Source organism: Notolepis coatsorum, assembly GCF_963971535.1.
Source record: "Notolepis coatsorum genome assembly, chromosome: 15".
NCBI classification, from domain to species: domain Eukaryota; kingdom Metazoa; phylum Chordata; class Actinopteri; order Aulopiformes; family Paralepididae; genus Notolepis; species Notolepis coatsorum.
This window is the reverse complement of record NC_140179.1, coordinates 20,001,410-20,017,677: the sequence shown is the minus strand read 5'-3', so window position 1 is coordinate 20,017,677 and position 16,268 is coordinate 20,001,410. Positions and strand designations below refer to the sequence as shown.

Below are 16,268 nucleotides of genomic sequence, written 5' to 3'. Positions count from 1 at the left end.
AACAACTGACCTAACAGATTTATGGGGAAGAATCCCTGGCGGCACGGCATCGGTCCCAGACCTGCCTGGCCATGTCCAGACATAATCCTCACCCGTCAGGATGAGGACCGCCCCGCGACAGTACACCTGCACCCACATTCTCCCTGCCGGGGATGTTTCAAGTTTCAAGTTTCAAGTTTCTTTAATAGTTGTCATACAGAAGTACAGAATACTTTCATACAAAATGCTTCTTACTGTTACGCTCCAGAGACTGTGCTAGACAAGATAGTATCAAATAACATAGTATAGCATGTAATTTAGAAGTAGAAAATGAGGTCACAGTGTTCAGTATAGACATATGTACAATGTTCGATGCAGAATAGACGTAACTGAGTTACCATATAATATACAATACTATGCAGTGTACTAATGTACAGTACTATATAGTGCAAAGCAGAAATGGGATGAGGTACAATTTAGGTACAATTTACAGTAAGGTGTACGAGTTGTAGTGCAATCCTTCATCAATAAATATAAAGTGTGGGGAGTGGGTGCTACAGTGTGTTTGTTTAAAGTGAGTGTGTGCTATAAAGTGTGTGGAGTGGGTGCTACAGTGTGTTTGTTTAAAGTGAGTGTGTGCGTGTGGATGTGTGTGCTATGTGCGTTTGATGGTTGTTGTTGTGTAGTGTTCATTGTTCGTTTAGCAGCCTGATGGCCTGGGGATAGAAGCTTCTTCTGAGTCTTTCTGTGCTCGCCTTGAGACTCCGGTATCGCTTGCCTGACCGCAGCAGTTCAAAGAGGCAGTTGTTCGGGTGACTGGAGTCTTTAATGATTCTCTTAGCCTTGCCCCTGCAACGCTTGTTGTAAATGTTCTGGAGGGTGGGGAGCCCCCCTCCAATTGTGCGTTCGGCTGAACGTGTCACTCTTTGTAGTCTGTTTCGGTCTTGTGCAGTGCTATTCCCAAACCAGGAGGTGATGTTGCCAGTCAGGATGCTCTCTATTGTACATGAGTAGAAGTTCTTAAGGATCTTCTGACTGACTTGGAACTTGAGGAAGTAGAGGCGTTGTCGTGCCTTCTTCACAACACTGTCAATGTGTGTGGTCCATGTCAAGTCCTCGGATATGTAGGCTCCGAGGTACTTAAAGCTGTTGACTCTCTCAACCGGTGCCCCGTCGATGCTGAGGGGGCTGTAGTCCTTGACCCCCGACCTCCTGAAGTCCACAATCATCTCCTTTGTTTTGCTGACGTTCAGGGAGAGGCTGTTTTCCTGGCACCATCCCGCCAGGACCTTGACCTCTTCCAGGTAGGCCCTCTCGTCGTTGGCAGAGATCAGGCCCACCACCACTGTGTCGTCAGCAAATTTGATGATTGTATTGCTACTCCGCTGAGCCACACAGTCGTGTGTGTACAGGGAGTAGAGGAGGGGACTCAGAACACAGCCCTGGGGGGCCCCTATGTTGAGGGTGATGGATGAGGAGGTGCAGTTGCCTGCTCTCACCACCTGGGGTCTGCCCGTCAGGAAGTCCAAGACCCACTGGCAGAGGTCATAGTTCAAGCCCAGGTCCCTGAGCTTGGCTATGAGTATGGAGGGGACTATGGTATTGAATGCCGAGCTGTAGTCGATGAATAGCATTCTCACATAGTTCCCCTGCCTCTTGTCCAGGTGTGATGCTGCTGTGTGCAGCACATGGGCTATGGCGTCCTCCGTGGACCTGTTGGGGCGGTATGCAAATTGCAGGGGGTCCATGTTGATGGGGAGGGAGGAGCAGATGTAGCCCTTTACTAGCTTCTCAAAGCACTTCATGGCTATGGAGGTGAGAGCTACAGGGCGGTAGTCGTTGAGGCAAGCAGGCTTGGATTTTTTGGGTACAGGGATAATAGTGGACTTCTTCAGGCAGGTGGGGATGACAGCCTGTTCTAAGGACAGGTTAAATATGTCAGTGAATACCGGGGCCAGTTGGTCGGCACAGACTTTTAGGACACGGCCGGGGATGCCGTCCGGACCTGCTGCCTTCCTGATATTCACTTTTTTAAAGGTCCGCCTCACCTCATGCTCTGTTACCCTGAACACTGAGTCTCCATCAGCAGCAGACCCCCCCCCCCATTGCCGTGGCTTGTGGGCTGGTGTTGTTATTACCAGCATCAAACCTCGCATAGAAGGTATTGAGGTCATTTGCTAAGGAGATGTCACTATTCAGTTTGAGGGAGGCGCCTTTGTAGTCTGTCATCGTTTTGAGCCCCTGCCACATAGCTCTAGAGTCAGCCTGTTCAAACTGGAGTTCAATTTTATCCCTGTAGCACCGTTTGGCCTCTGTCACTGTCCTCCTTACGTTGTATCGCGCCACCTTGTGGTCATTCATGTTGTTTGCCACTAGGCCGTCGTTGTATGCTTTGGTGCGCGCTCTCAGAGCTTCACGGACGGATTTGTCTACCCAGGGTTTTTGATTTGGGTAAACTCTCATTGTGGTAGTGGGGATTGTTTCTTCCACCAAAGTACGAACATAGTCCAGCACTGTCTCCGTGTAGACATTAATGTTATCTGTGTCGCGGAACACGCTCCAGTCTGTGCAGTCAAACGCAGCCTGGAGCGTCTCCTCTGACGTCAAATCCCATTTCTGCACCTCTCGCGAGACTACAGGAGTGCTTTTGATTATCTGTTTGTACTTTGGTGAAAGGAAAATGGCCGCGTGATCCGACTTACCAAAGCCACTAGCAGAATGAGCCTTGTAGCCACCCTTGAATTGCGTGTAACAGTGATCTAGGATGTTACCGCCTCTGGTGTTACAAGTCACATGCTGATAGAAGTCAGGTAAGACCTTTCTCAGATTGGCGCTATTGAAATCACCCACTACTATAATGGCGGCATTAACGTTCGCCGCTTGGATTCTATTTACCTCATCGTGGAGTCTGGAGAGCACGACACTATTGCTGGCTTGCGGTGGAATATACACTCCGACCAGGACGATCGCCGTTAACTCCCTCGGGAGGAAGAAAGGACGACACTTGATGGTTATATATTCCAGGTCTGGGCAGCAGTGGTTCGATAATTCCTTCACGTTAGCTGGATCGCTCCAATTGTTGTTAAACATGAAGGCAATACCTCCTCCACGCTGTTTGCCGGACTCTGCTGATCTGTCCTTGCGGTGGATGAAGAAGTGATCGGCCGGTTGTATGGCGTGATCTGGGGTTTCTGGCGACAGCCACGTTTCAATGAAGCAGAGAACATTGCAGTCTCTAACGTCTCTCTGGAATTGAATCCTTGCTCGGATGTCGTCCAGTTTATTGTCAATTGATTGTACATTGGCTAGCAATATACTGGGTAGTGGCGTTCGGTGTCGTCTGGATCTCAGTCTGTTACGGATCCCAGCTCTCTTCCCACGCCGTCTGGTGGTTCCTTTGTTCCTGGGGTCAGGATCTGGTCCCATTGTCCTGAGAATCTCCACAGGCCATTGCTGCGGTTCAGAAAGCTGATCCAGGGAGTAATCCAATCGGTAAATTTCCCGTAATCCGATGTCTATAAGTGACTGACGGTCATACACATTAAATGCACCTACTGTTGGTGCAGACAAAACTCTTAAAACTATAAATATTAACAAAAGTAAGCACAATCTCGACGGAGCGCACAGACAGGCGACAGGGCATAGCGGCGCCATTTTATTTTTCGGATGTGGGGAGCCCTCAGGCCGCGCAGATGGAGGACGCCCATAGCCAGCCGCCCGCCGCCTGGTGCAGACAGGGGGAGCGTACTCCTCCCTGTCTGTCGATACACGACACTGACGTCGTATCGTCCGTCCTGATCAACACCATTTGTGGACCAGAAGGACCGCTTTCAACACCAACACATTGAACGTAGCGCAGACCGGGCAGCATGGTTTGCCAGCTGCCCCCTACTGCGTTGGCCCGACGCGTCACCAGCGAGGGAGGCGTCGGTGAAAACGCGACGTGAGACAGCGCCGTAACCGTCCTAGGACGGAACCTCCCGAGCGTGTTGACAACACGCTCTGAGATGGATGCCCACAGCCCTCCAACCGTTGACTGGGAAGAGGAGTACTCTACATCCAGTCTACAGCAACCCCAGGCTGGTAGAGACCTGCCTGGTACGAGACCTGACGATCCACCTTGACCGCGAAGGACCAGAACGTCATCAGGGCAGAACACTCCGTAACCCCTGACGACGCAGAGGCCCCAGTGCGGCCTCCACGCACTTGGTGAAGATGCGGGGAGCCAGAGAAAACCGAACGGCAGCCTCTGGTACTCATACACTAACCCTGCAAAGGAAGCGTAGGTAAGCCCTAGGATGGAAGATCGGAGATGCGCATATGCATCCTACAGGTCTATGGAGGAGAACCAGACCCCCACCTGACAGTGTTCAACAGGTAGGAAACGATCCAAAAAATGCTGAACCTTCCCATGGGACAGGTCCAGCCTGGGTCTTACACCCCTCCCTCCCGACTTCTCAGGCAGAGAACACCGGGAGGAGAACGCCACGACGATGGCTTGCTTCGTCCACAGAGATTGGATCTCGTTGACCAGAGCTGTCACTGCTGGAGACCCTGACAATAGGGTCTGTACCAAACCTGAAAACGGGTGGGGTTGTGTAAACACAAGTCCCCGCCTCAGCGTTCTCTCCATCCACCTCGACATATGGTACTGCCGTAGTCATATGTGACGACACTCCCAACGCACCCGCCGTCACGTGGCGCAGGTCCGCCAGGAACTGTAGATAGTTGGCCCGGTCCCCCCGCTGTGCGTAGCCAACCCTGGAACCGTGCGAGCAGCGCGTTCCGTGTCGGAACATCTGACCCTGACACCACCCACGAGGCAATCGCACCCAAGGGGGAACCCCGACAGAAAGGGCCGGTCTGATACGGGGGGCTTCCGATGAAAAAAGCCCCCCCACTGAACACCCCTCCAGAACATGCTGAGGAGTTGTTCTGCAGCCGGACATGCAAGGTGTAAGGCCCCCATGGGTTCCTACACACCGTAGCCCTGCAGTGATATTACTACCACCCCAAATCACGTGTGCCTGCGACCACTTGCCAATATTTCAGGAGTGGGAGGCACCAACATGATACCTGGCCTGGCGAAGGCGAGGCCGGGGAAGCCCGCACTGTGTGCCTCAAAAGGTTTTGAGCCCCCCTGCTGACAACACTTAAGTTGACAGACGTAACACCAGGCTCAACCAACACAGCTCAAGGTGTGGGAGCCGTTTGACAGCACAACATTCTCACGGACAGACCCAGGCTCAGCCATCAACTGGATGTCAGCCCCTGTCCCCATGACAAGCGAAAGGGGGGCCGCCCGCGCATCAACAAAGGCACGCAGCCCGCAGCCAAAGGAAACAATCAGAGCCCACTTTTTCCGCTGGTGTTGGGGAAGGGAGTGATCGGAGAGCGGGCTGCTCGCGGCAGGACGGTGACGGCTTGTTTGTTCTAGCCGAACCCACCCTACATGGCCGATCCCTCGGCCGCCAAGGCTGTCGGCCTTGTGGACACCTGTCGAATCAACGCCCAGGATACCTCCGGCGGGGGAAAACATGGCCGCCTGTCGAGGGCCTCGTCTACGCCGCTGACGAGGCCGTGCTCTCTCTTCTTCTGGCTGTGCGGTGTGAGGCGGTGTAGGGCCTAGGACAATACCGCCCGCGCTCCAGCAGAAGACCAAAATCCCCTGCGGAGAGGGGAACCCTGAGCGGTTATAGCTTGCGGCTGGGTCAAAGCTAATAACGTCAACAACCTTGCGCGATGTGTCGACGTCGGCTGGCCCTCAAGGCCCCACCACCAGACACCATTTTTTTAATAGAAAAAAACAGCAATTCGAACACAGTTCTAATCGTTGCCAATTCCATACCGTGGCGGTACAAGCTTTAACAGCCCACCAGCCACTCGCCAGGCCGACCCACCCATGGCGTCGGCCGGGCGGGGCACTGTTTCAATATGTCAAAAACAAAGGACTGATGTTAACACGGAGCACCAGTGGTGGTTGCAAACAGCAACCTCCACTGTGGTGTGCACCATGAAAGGGTTAAATGAATAAAAGAACTAAACCACAAAATACTGTAGAATGAGCAAACCCATACACACAACGTTAAGGGGAGGCGGACCAGAGCGAACTAGTCCCGCCTTCATTCAAAATATTCACAACAGCACACCAGCCCTATACCGATTGACCGTCAGTATGAATGGTTGAGAGGAGAGAAAACTGTAGCAAGACAGACCTTCTCATAGCAGAGTGACAGAACGAAACAATAGCCCACTACACAGGGCCGCCTCAGGGGGTGGGGGGCCTCGCGTTTAAATTCGCACAGGGCCTCACATTTCTCCCAGGCGGCCCTGCCCCTATACTACTACAGCCTAGCGTGAGGCGATGTGGGACCCAGATCAACAACCGCCTGCGCACAGACACGCAACATGTTTACCATGTCGGCTGGACCCATAGCCCCACTACCCGACGCCAATGTGGATAGGAACTAGCCAGCTGAGCCATAACCCGCCGTTAAGTCCCATCCTGCAGTAATATAGCTCTACTGCTACACCGCCGAGCTCACGCATCGCCCCAGATGGGGACACCGTTCCATAGACCCCGCCGGAACACAAGGTAACATACCTGGCTAGGCTACCTAGCCACGGCCTACCCTGTTGTCAACCCATTTACCCGAAAAAAGGTAAATAGGACTCAGCAAAAAAACCCACAACAGCTACCGACTGACCTTCATTGATGAACCGGGCAAGAGGAGGGAGAAATGACAACATCTCACGGCGGAGACATTAGAACAGCGTAGCAGTTAGCAGTAGTAGTAGCATGTGGCATTAGCGATAGCATGTAGCATAGCATTAGATGTTTAGTAGCACGCCCAAGACAGCTTGGAAACCGTTCCCTGCAGTGAACGTTCACCAAACCATCCTGCCCCCGGCGCCAACACACAACATGGTTGTGTAACAAAACAAACCAGCATTACTAACACTAATACCCATGCCTGAAGACACAGGGCCTACCTGGGTACAAGCTGGCCCGACAGCCAATCTTGTACAGCTGAACCTCGATCTGCTGTCATCAGACGAGGAACATCAACATAGGCCCGTCGTGTCGCCGAAAACATGCGTCGAAGATGCCAGGGGCCAGCAACCTCCGGTAAGCTTTCAACATTATGACTCTGATCTTTTTCATCCTGCTAGTTACGTATGGTGCACGCAGCCAGTACGCTGGAACGAAAATAGAGGAAGGGTGTTTGGTGACCAGAGTCATGGTTATATGGGCTACGCCTCCATAGGGGCGGGGCCCCATACAGGTGTGGGTGCATGTAGTTTGTTCGTTGGGGATACAGTAGGTATCATAGGAGATAAGGGGTATCTCATAAGGCTCAGAGCGGGACGCGATAAGCAAATACGATATATAACTTAGATACGGTAAGAGGTAACTGAAACTGATTGCTCCTGTGCCTGTGGGTTAGCTTAGCTTAGTTAGCACTAGCAGCTAACGTTAGTTTAAAAGGTTTTTAACTGCGACTGGCATATAAGTTAGTAATGGAGAGGGTATAAAGCATGTTAAAGACGCATTTATTGGACCTGTTGCTCGCAGAGTTTACATAGAAACAGCGAGACTCCCAAGAGGAGTTATTCCAGCTGGAGCGAAACACGGAAGCTATGTGACTGTCGAGTCCTGGCTCTAGGCAGAATCACGAATAGTGGTCTAAGAGAAGTTAATTCTATTTTGAACGTGATTCACTGCATTCGTTAGATTACACGTTGCACATGTTATGACTTTGAACGTCTGCCATTTCCACCGCAAAAGGCACATTTATCAATACTTGATGATACCCCATAGTGATCTAACGATTTCTGGTTAACCAATAGGCTTCCTTAAAGTGGAATGTTTTTCACTCTATGCACTGACTTAGTTTTAGTTTTTTTCTTTTTTGTTATTGTTTCTTGTCATGTTGAGTTTATGAAGGGAGGGGATCATGGTTCATGTTTGTATTTGATGTTTTATGTCATGGATAATTGATAATCTTGAAAAGAATAAAGAAAATATCCCTCCACCCCCTTAAAAAATTACAATGAGTTGTAGGAAATGTTATGTGTGTTTATGCCTAAACAAAACAAACAGTTTACATTACCCTTTAAATTGTTTTTGTGCCAATAATATCAGAGGGACTGATAACAGTGTGACACGACAACCACTAGGGGGCAGTGGAACGTGAGATGGCAACTAATCACAGAAGGAAGACACTCTTCCTCCTCCTGGTCCTGGCATGTGTGGTCATTCTGCTGCTCTGCATCAACATGGAGGTAAGACCATGGTTATGAGTGGACCTGCTTAAAACGTGTGCTCTCTTTTACATTTATATCAAATTTAAATACATATATATATATTTATATTATTTCTTTAATAAAAGGAAAAAACTAATAATACACTTTTTTTTGTATAGCACCTTTCATACAAGAATTACAGCCCAAAGTGCTTCACAGCTGTAGACATAAAATAGTGTTATGGTTTGTAACCGACCCCAATCGCACAACACAAGACAGGTATGAGAGTAAGCCAAGAACTGAGCATTTATTGAAACACACAGAAAACGGCACTGTCCCTTTAAGGGAGAACACAAATTACTGGAAAACAAGAAATGGGAAAAGGGCACAGTGCCTTTAGGAGGCGAGCTGGCTAAGGGGAAGGCTAAGGGAACAGGACCAGGGCAAGGGAAAAGGGCAGGAACAGGGAGGACTAGGAGGACCGGACGGGATGACTAGGAGGACTAGGAGGACTGGACAGGGAGGGCTAGGAGGACTAGAGAGGGGAAACAGGGACAGAGGCCCGTGGAGGCGGGCTGGGGACAGGGAGGACTAGGAGGGCTAGAAGGACTGGACAGGGAGGACTAGGAGGACTAGAGAGTGGAAAACAGACAAAGACTGGGATACAAGCATTAGAAGAATGTTGCTGCTCTGCAGCTTCTCCCGGGAAGGCTCGTCTGAGGAATCAGACAGTGACGTCAGAGCCGCTCTGCAGAATCCTCTCGGCAGCTCTCCGAGGTGGTAAACGGGACAGAGAGGGAGAGAGAGAGCGGGTTAGCTCAGAGTACAGTTGGGAACAGAGCAGGTGACAGGAGAAGTGACTTGTCCCAAAACAGATACTCCAGTGACTGAATCTTCGGTGTAATACACACTGTGAGTAAAGTCCAACAACAATCCACGTGATAGAATCTTCGGTGCTAATAAACACTGTGAGCGAAGTCCCAATAATAATCCAAGTGACAGTATCTTCGGTGTGAATACACACAGTGAGCGATGTTCAAGCAAATATTATCCCAAATGAACAATCCAAAAAGCTGACACTGGGTGAGTGACAGTCTGACAAAAAGCAGGAACTCTTCAGTGTCTAAAACACACGAAAAACGAATAGGGTCAAAGACAGCTTTGCAAAACTCACCCAGGCGCTGTGCGTAAAGAGAGCAGGATCAAAACAGGGGGAGCGCGTCGCTACGGGGAACGGGTTGTCCAGCGTCGTTACCGGGAACGGGTTGTCCAAGCGGAGGTCTGAGTGGTGCGCGACTAGAGTGCGTCTGGATGCGCGTCTGGAGTGAAGAGCGCGTCAGGCTCGGAGGTCTGGATGAGCGTCTGGAGTGCGTCTGGATGCGCGTCTGGATGCGCGTCAGGAGTGAAGAGCGCATCAGGCTCGGAGGTCTGGATGGTGCGCGTCTGCTTGGAGTACGCGCCGGTACGGAGAGCACATCTGCTGCGCGGAGGTCTGGAGTGGAACACCGGAATACCTCCCGTAGAGCGCAGTACGGTGTCTCCTTCCAGGCAAACGGCGACAGGTGGCGGGAGGTCTGGATGCGCGTCTGGGCGTCTGCTGCGCGGAGGTCTGGATGCGCGTCTGGACGTCTGCTGCGCGGAGGTCTGAAGTGGAACACTGGAATACCTCCCGTGGAAGTTTAGAGAGCGCAGTCCAGTGTCTCCTTCCAGGCAAACGGCGACAGGAGGCGAAGGCTTGAGCGCATCTCACGCCGGAGATGAAAACAGCATAACAGACAGAAACCGAAACTCCCGTAGGAGCCCTTAGACAGAGAACCTCCCGAAGGAGTCTTGGTGATAGAGATATGATACGGAACGACCCGACAAGGCCAGAGGGGAAGAGCGAGGTACTTAAAGCCCAAAGGGGTGCTAATTAGAATACACATCAGGTGCGTGAAGGTAATTGATACTTTAACTAGAAGTGTGTGTTCGGCACCAGACCAATCAAACACATCATGACAGGTAGTCCAAGGGTGTGGCTGCTGAAGAGCAAACGAGAGTAACGAACGCGAGGGTGGGGGCTGGTGAGGTGAGGAGAATGCAATTGATTAACAGAAAACTAAAGGAACAGAGCGAGTAGGCTTAAAGGAACAGAGCGAGTAGGTGAGCAACGGACAAAAACCTCACAAATAGACATAGGCATACAATTTGCATACAATGTACATAATTATAGATGGCATAAAATGAGCAGAGAATTGACATTAAAGGGGAACTATCTTATAAATGGCCTTTTTGAGTGTTTAGCATTGTTTCCTAGCTATGTGAACTTATATTAATATGATCTATGTCTCAAAATTCTCATATTGGCGCATTCTTCCAATTCTCCTCTCACAATATTCACCCTCACTGAACTGAGTCGTTTGAAAATGTGATGATATGTGATGTCAGAGAGACACCGCTGCATGTTAATGTTCAGGCGAAGACGACGCTGCGCAGTGGTTTAGGAGCCCAGGCTCAAAACAGCTCGAGATCTTGAGGTAGAAAAATGCTGTTTTTGAGGACTTGATTAGAAATACAAAACAATGAATAAAAAATATATATATATTACAGAAGTGTTCCATAGACTCACAGGAATTGTGTAAAAGTGCCCAAATAGTGAAAGAAATAGTAAAATAGTTCCCCTTTAACTAACCTTTGTCTTTTACTATTATGCACTTTGCTACTAATTAATCTACTGTGCCTATATTACTACCTACTCTGCTAATGTCTTGATAATGGGGAATAACAAGACCTGAATCTGTCATGCATTATGATACATTTTCCATCTTATTTAAAGTCAGTGGTAAATTACTGACAAAACGGTAATTTAGTCAAAGTGTGGTAGTGTCTCCGACTCTCTGGTAGTGCATGTCTCTCTGGTAGTGCATCAAATCAAATCAAATCAAATGTATTTGTAAGGGGGCGCCCAAATGGCGAACCATGTAACGCGCTGCGGCGCGGCACAGCCGACCTGGGTTCGATTCCCGGACCCGGCGTCATTTGCCGAATGTCTTCCCCCCACTCTGTCTCCCGTTCTTCCTCTCTCTCTCTCTCTACTGGACTGCCCAGTAGTAAAAAAGCGATAAACGCTAAAAAATAAATCTTTAAAAAATTTATTTATTTGTAAGGCCCGACAACACAAGTTAACCTCTTAACCTCTTCGACGCCAAACTCGAGATAAGTCGTGTTAACTCGCCATGCGTTGGACGCCAGACCCGAGATATCTCGGGTTTTGGTCGTTTTTTCTTTTATTCAATATTTTTATTTATTATTCATCCACTGACCTCTGTGTTGCCATAGGAAAGGATTTTGAGATCGCCAAAGTGCAATACCGGCAGCATCCTGCCAGATGGCAGTGTCGCCCACCCTTTGAAACCTTGTATCTCACCCTGTGTTACGGTTAAATCCCTCCGGGTGCTATATTTAGACGGAGCCAAGTAAATCGCTTCATCCGACCACTTCGAAACGCATCTGGCACACTCGATCCATAAGTTGTGCCAAATTATGTGCCAGATGGACACCAATACTGGAAATCGCGATCAGACAATTGGAATATTCTTTTTGGAATACCCCCGGCCAAAGGTAAGGACTATCTGACATCAATTTCAGCTTGATCCAACAATGTTTTCATATTGATCCAGCTGATCAGCATCTGTAGTGTTCAACATGAATGCCGTTACTGGCCATCAAAGCATAAAAAACAACCCCCCCCCCCCCTTTCATGCATTCATGATGAAACATAATACCTATTATATACATTTGATTTGGAAATAGTAGCGTGTCCAGGCAAGAAACGCCAACGCTTATAGTAGAACACTAAATAGATATGAATGACTAAATAGTGGCTTGATGTACGAGTCCTTGAGCCTGCTGGACCTGGCTCTGAGGCTGCGGTAACGCCTCCCAGAAGGCAGCAGTTGGAACAAGCTGTTGTTGGGGTGGCTGGGGTCTGACATGATCCTCCGGGCCTTGCTGATGCACCGGCTGTTGTACATGTCCTGTAGACAGGGGAGCTCACAGCCCCAGATTTTCTGAAGTGTCTTAACAACTCTCTGTATTGCTCTGCGGCTGTGAGCAGTGCAGTTCCCGTACCAATAATAATAATAATAATAATAAATAAAAATTTTAGAGCGCCTTTCATGAAAGTAAACCCAAGGTCGCTTTACAATCAAGAGAGCTAGGGAAATGGGGCAGTAGGGGAAAAGGGAAAAAAGGGGAGGATGAGGGCAGGTAAGGGATAATGAACCTAATCTAATCTAAACTAACTAATGGGGAAAAGCCTTGGTGAAGAGGTGTGTTTTGAGAGCAGTTTTGAACGTATCCAGGGTTGGGGCGTTGCGGATTTCAGGGGAGAGAGAGTACCAAGCTGTGAGGTGTGTTATATAAAACATTACGCCCATCTGTGTGTAATTATGACTGTACTTCTAATGCTTTATAACTGTGTTTATAACCATGAGTATAAGGCTACCTTCACACTGCAAGCATTAGTGCTCAATTTAGATTTATCTGATTTTCTTTTTGTTTGGCTGTTTCACATTAACTTTTAAATCCGGCCGATATCAGATTCCAGTGTGAACCGGTCACTGCTCATGAACTGACCCGCAAATAAAGAAGAAGAAATATCGAAGATGGGTGGTTCCTCACATTTGACCCATTTCACTCACACATTCACACACCGACGGCAGAGGCAACCATGCAAGGTGCCAGTTAGGGGTTAAGTGTCTTGCTCAAGGACACTTCGGCACGCTGCCAGAGAGGAGCGGGAATTGAACCGGGAACCTCCGGATTACCAGATGACTACTCTACCTTCCGAGCCACTGTCGCCCCTGTATGAGTGGCCCAAATCAGAATTGAAAAGATTCCATGAGATTTGTGCTGTTCACACTGTCGTGAAGAAAAAACAGATCACAGAGTCACATTATGAGCAAAAACTATTTGGGCCACTTTTGCACGCAGTGTGAACATAGCTATCTTTAAACTAAGGCTGTCAATCGATTAAAATATTGAATCTGATTAATCGCATGATTGTCCATAGTTAACTCGCGATTAATAATGGCAAATTAATCGCATATTTTGTATCTGTTCTAAATCTACCTTAAACGGATCTTTTTCAAGTTTTAATACTCTTATCAACATGAGAGTCAACAAATGCTTGCTTTATGCAGCCCTTTAACACAAAAGGATGACCCTCATGCATTGCAAATTTGCATCAAATAAAAAACAGTGATGCACAAAATAACTTAAAAGAAAATAATAATTTAAAACAATGAATAAAGTGCATGAAATAATAGGAGAAAGAAAATGTTAGGAACTTGTTACATTCACCCACACAAGGGCTGAGGACTCACACCCCCGCCCCCACCTCTCTCTCTCTCTCACACACACACACACACACACACACACACACTCTCCCAGCTCTCTTTCTCTCTTGCCCCTTCCTCATCTCTCTCACCCACCCCCCCCCACCTCTCTCTCTCTCTCTCTCTCTCTCTCTCTCTCTCTCTCTCTCTCTCTCTCTCTCTCTCTCTCTCTCTCTCTCTCTCACACACTTTGAGTCAGAAACAAACATAGTATATGGGCGGCAGGGTGACGCAGCGGACTAAGCGCTTGTCACCAACGCGAGAGACACTGGTATCGAATCTGGCTGTCAGCGGTGCCTCCGGCTTGGCCGGCCGTCATACTGGCTCAATTGGCAGAGTCAGCGGGAGGGAAGCCGGTAGGGTGGTATTCTGGTCGTTGTACAGCGACTCCTACAGGTCGGTCAGGGCGCCTGCACAGCAAGGGGAGGATCTGGGAGAGGTAGTGTGACCTCCCACGCGTTACACTTCACCAATGAGAGTCCGCACTGGCAGGTGAAAAGAAGTGGCTGGCTGACTCCTATGTCTCAGAGGAAGCATCTGATAGACTTCAGGGCTCCCTAGACCGACCAGTGGGGGAGGGTGGAATTGGCATAAAGACTAAAATTGGGATGGGAGAAAAACACAGAAAAACAGGATGAAAAAAAAATAATAATAACATAGTATCAATGAGAGTATCAATAATACACCTGAGTAAAAAATAATTAGAAAAATTGTAACGCTAATCGTGCGTTAAATAAAATAGTGGCGTCAAAAGAATTGAGCGTTAATATCGCGTTAAAGGATAACTCCACTTTTTTTTAAATTAGCTTATTTAACATCTTCCCTGGAGTTAGACAAGAAGATGCATACCTTTTTTGTCTCTGTGCGTGCATTTTAGCTTTGGGAATAGACGCTCCGTTAGCATAGCTTAGCTTCATCACTGGAAGTGGGGGAGGACAGTAGCCTTACAGTGCCTTACAGTGTATTGCAAGGTCTGACATTGACCAAACTTGATATGCATGACCTTGGTGGGCTCTAGGTCAACTCCTGAAAAGGGGGTCAATGTCAGACTTTGCAATCAAAAGTTAGGGGGCTAATAACCCTTGCCATAATTTCAGTGCGCCCCTAACTTTTGATTGCAAGGTCTGACATTGACCCCCTTTTCAGGAGTTGACCTAGAGCCCACCAAGGTCATGCATATCAAGTTTGGTCAATGTCAGACCTTGCAATACACTGTAAGGCACTGTAAGGCTACTGTCCTCCCCCACTTCCAGTGATGAAGCTAAGCTATGCTAACGGAGCGTCTATTCCCAAAGCTAAAATGCACGCACAGAGACAAAAAAGGTATGCATCTTCTTGTCTAACTCCAGGGAAGATGTTAAATAAGCTAATTTAAAAAAAAAGTGGAGTTATCCTTTAACTTTGCCAGCCTTACTTTAAACATGTCACGTTTTGCATCCTCACCTGTTGCCCTTTCAGGATGAAATCCACACAAGCGTCACCTCAACCTCTACCTGTGCTCCGGCGCCTCAACCCGCCCACAGAGCAAGCGTCACCTCAACCTCTACCTGTGCTCCGGCGCCTCAACCCGCCCACAGAGCATGCAGCTACCGCGGCCAGGAGCCCTCGCCCGAGGAGGCTCTGGAGGAGCGCTCTCTCCTCGCTTCCATCGCCTGGCCCGAGCCTCCGGACGTCACGCCTCGACCGCTGAGCCAGACGAGCGACCCCGCGCACAGCAGCTTCACCCTCCTCCCCCCCCCACGACAGGGAGGCAGAGGGTGGCGTGTCGGGGAGCGGCTGGAGGCCGTCATCCGGATGTTCGACTTCCAGGGTAATCCCAAGCGCTACGGGGGAGACGTCCTGGTTGCTCGGCTGCACGACCCGGAGCTGGTGGCGGGCGTGGCGGGGCGGCTGGTGGACCACCTCAACGGGTCCTACTCTGCCTTCTTCCCCTTGCTCTGGGAGGGGAGGGCACAGGTGGGCACATCCCTACCTCGTTTCTCCACATCCCTACCTCGTTTCTCCACATCCCTACCTCGTTTCTCCACATCCCTACCTCGTTTCTCCACATCCCTACCTCGTTTCTCCACATCCCTACCTCGTTTCTGCACATCCCTACCTCGTTTCTCCACATCCCTACCTCGTTTCTCCACATCCCTACCTCGTTTCTCCACATCCCTACCTTGTTTCTGCACATCCCTACCTCGTTTCTCCACATCTCTACCTTGTTTCTCCACATCCCTACCTCGTTTCTCCACATCCCTACCTCGTTTCTCCACATCCCTACCTTGTTTCTCCACATCCCTACCTCGTTTCTCCACATCTCTACCTCGTTTCTGCACATCCCTACCTCGTTTCTCCACATCTCTACCTGATTTCTGCACATCCCTACCTTGTTTCTCCACATCCCTACCTCGTTTCTGCACATCCCTACCTGATTTCTGCACATCCCTACCTGATTTCTGCACATCCCTACCTCATTTCTGCACATCCCTACCTTGTTTCTCCACATCTCTACCTCATTTCTGCACATCTCTAACTCGTTTCTCCACATCTCTACCTCATTTAAAAATGTAAATGTCCTAACCCAACCCCCTCCAATGTACAGTAATTTACCTAGTATGGTTTTGTCAATATTCCTATGTACAATTTTGCTTGTTTGTACAGTGTGTGTGTGTGTCCCCA

General features: G+C 49.2%; 1 protein-coding gene across 1 annotated transcript in view; it reads left to right on the top strand.

The window, feature by feature from the left end:
* Positions 1–13,818: 13,818 nt before the first annotated feature.
* Positions 13,819–16,268, top strand: part of LOC311241962 (NXPE family member 3-like) — a gene marked incomplete at both ends in the record, with an annotated part of 62,815 nt that continues 60,365 nt past the window's right edge. Inside the window, 2 exons of the mRNA XM_084330920.1 lie at positions 13,819–13,830; positions 15,063–15,560. Coding sequence (XP_084187046.1) covers positions 13,819–13,830; positions 15,063–15,560 — 510 coding nt within the window. The remainder of the gene's footprint in view (positions 13,831–15,062; positions 15,561–16,268) is intronic.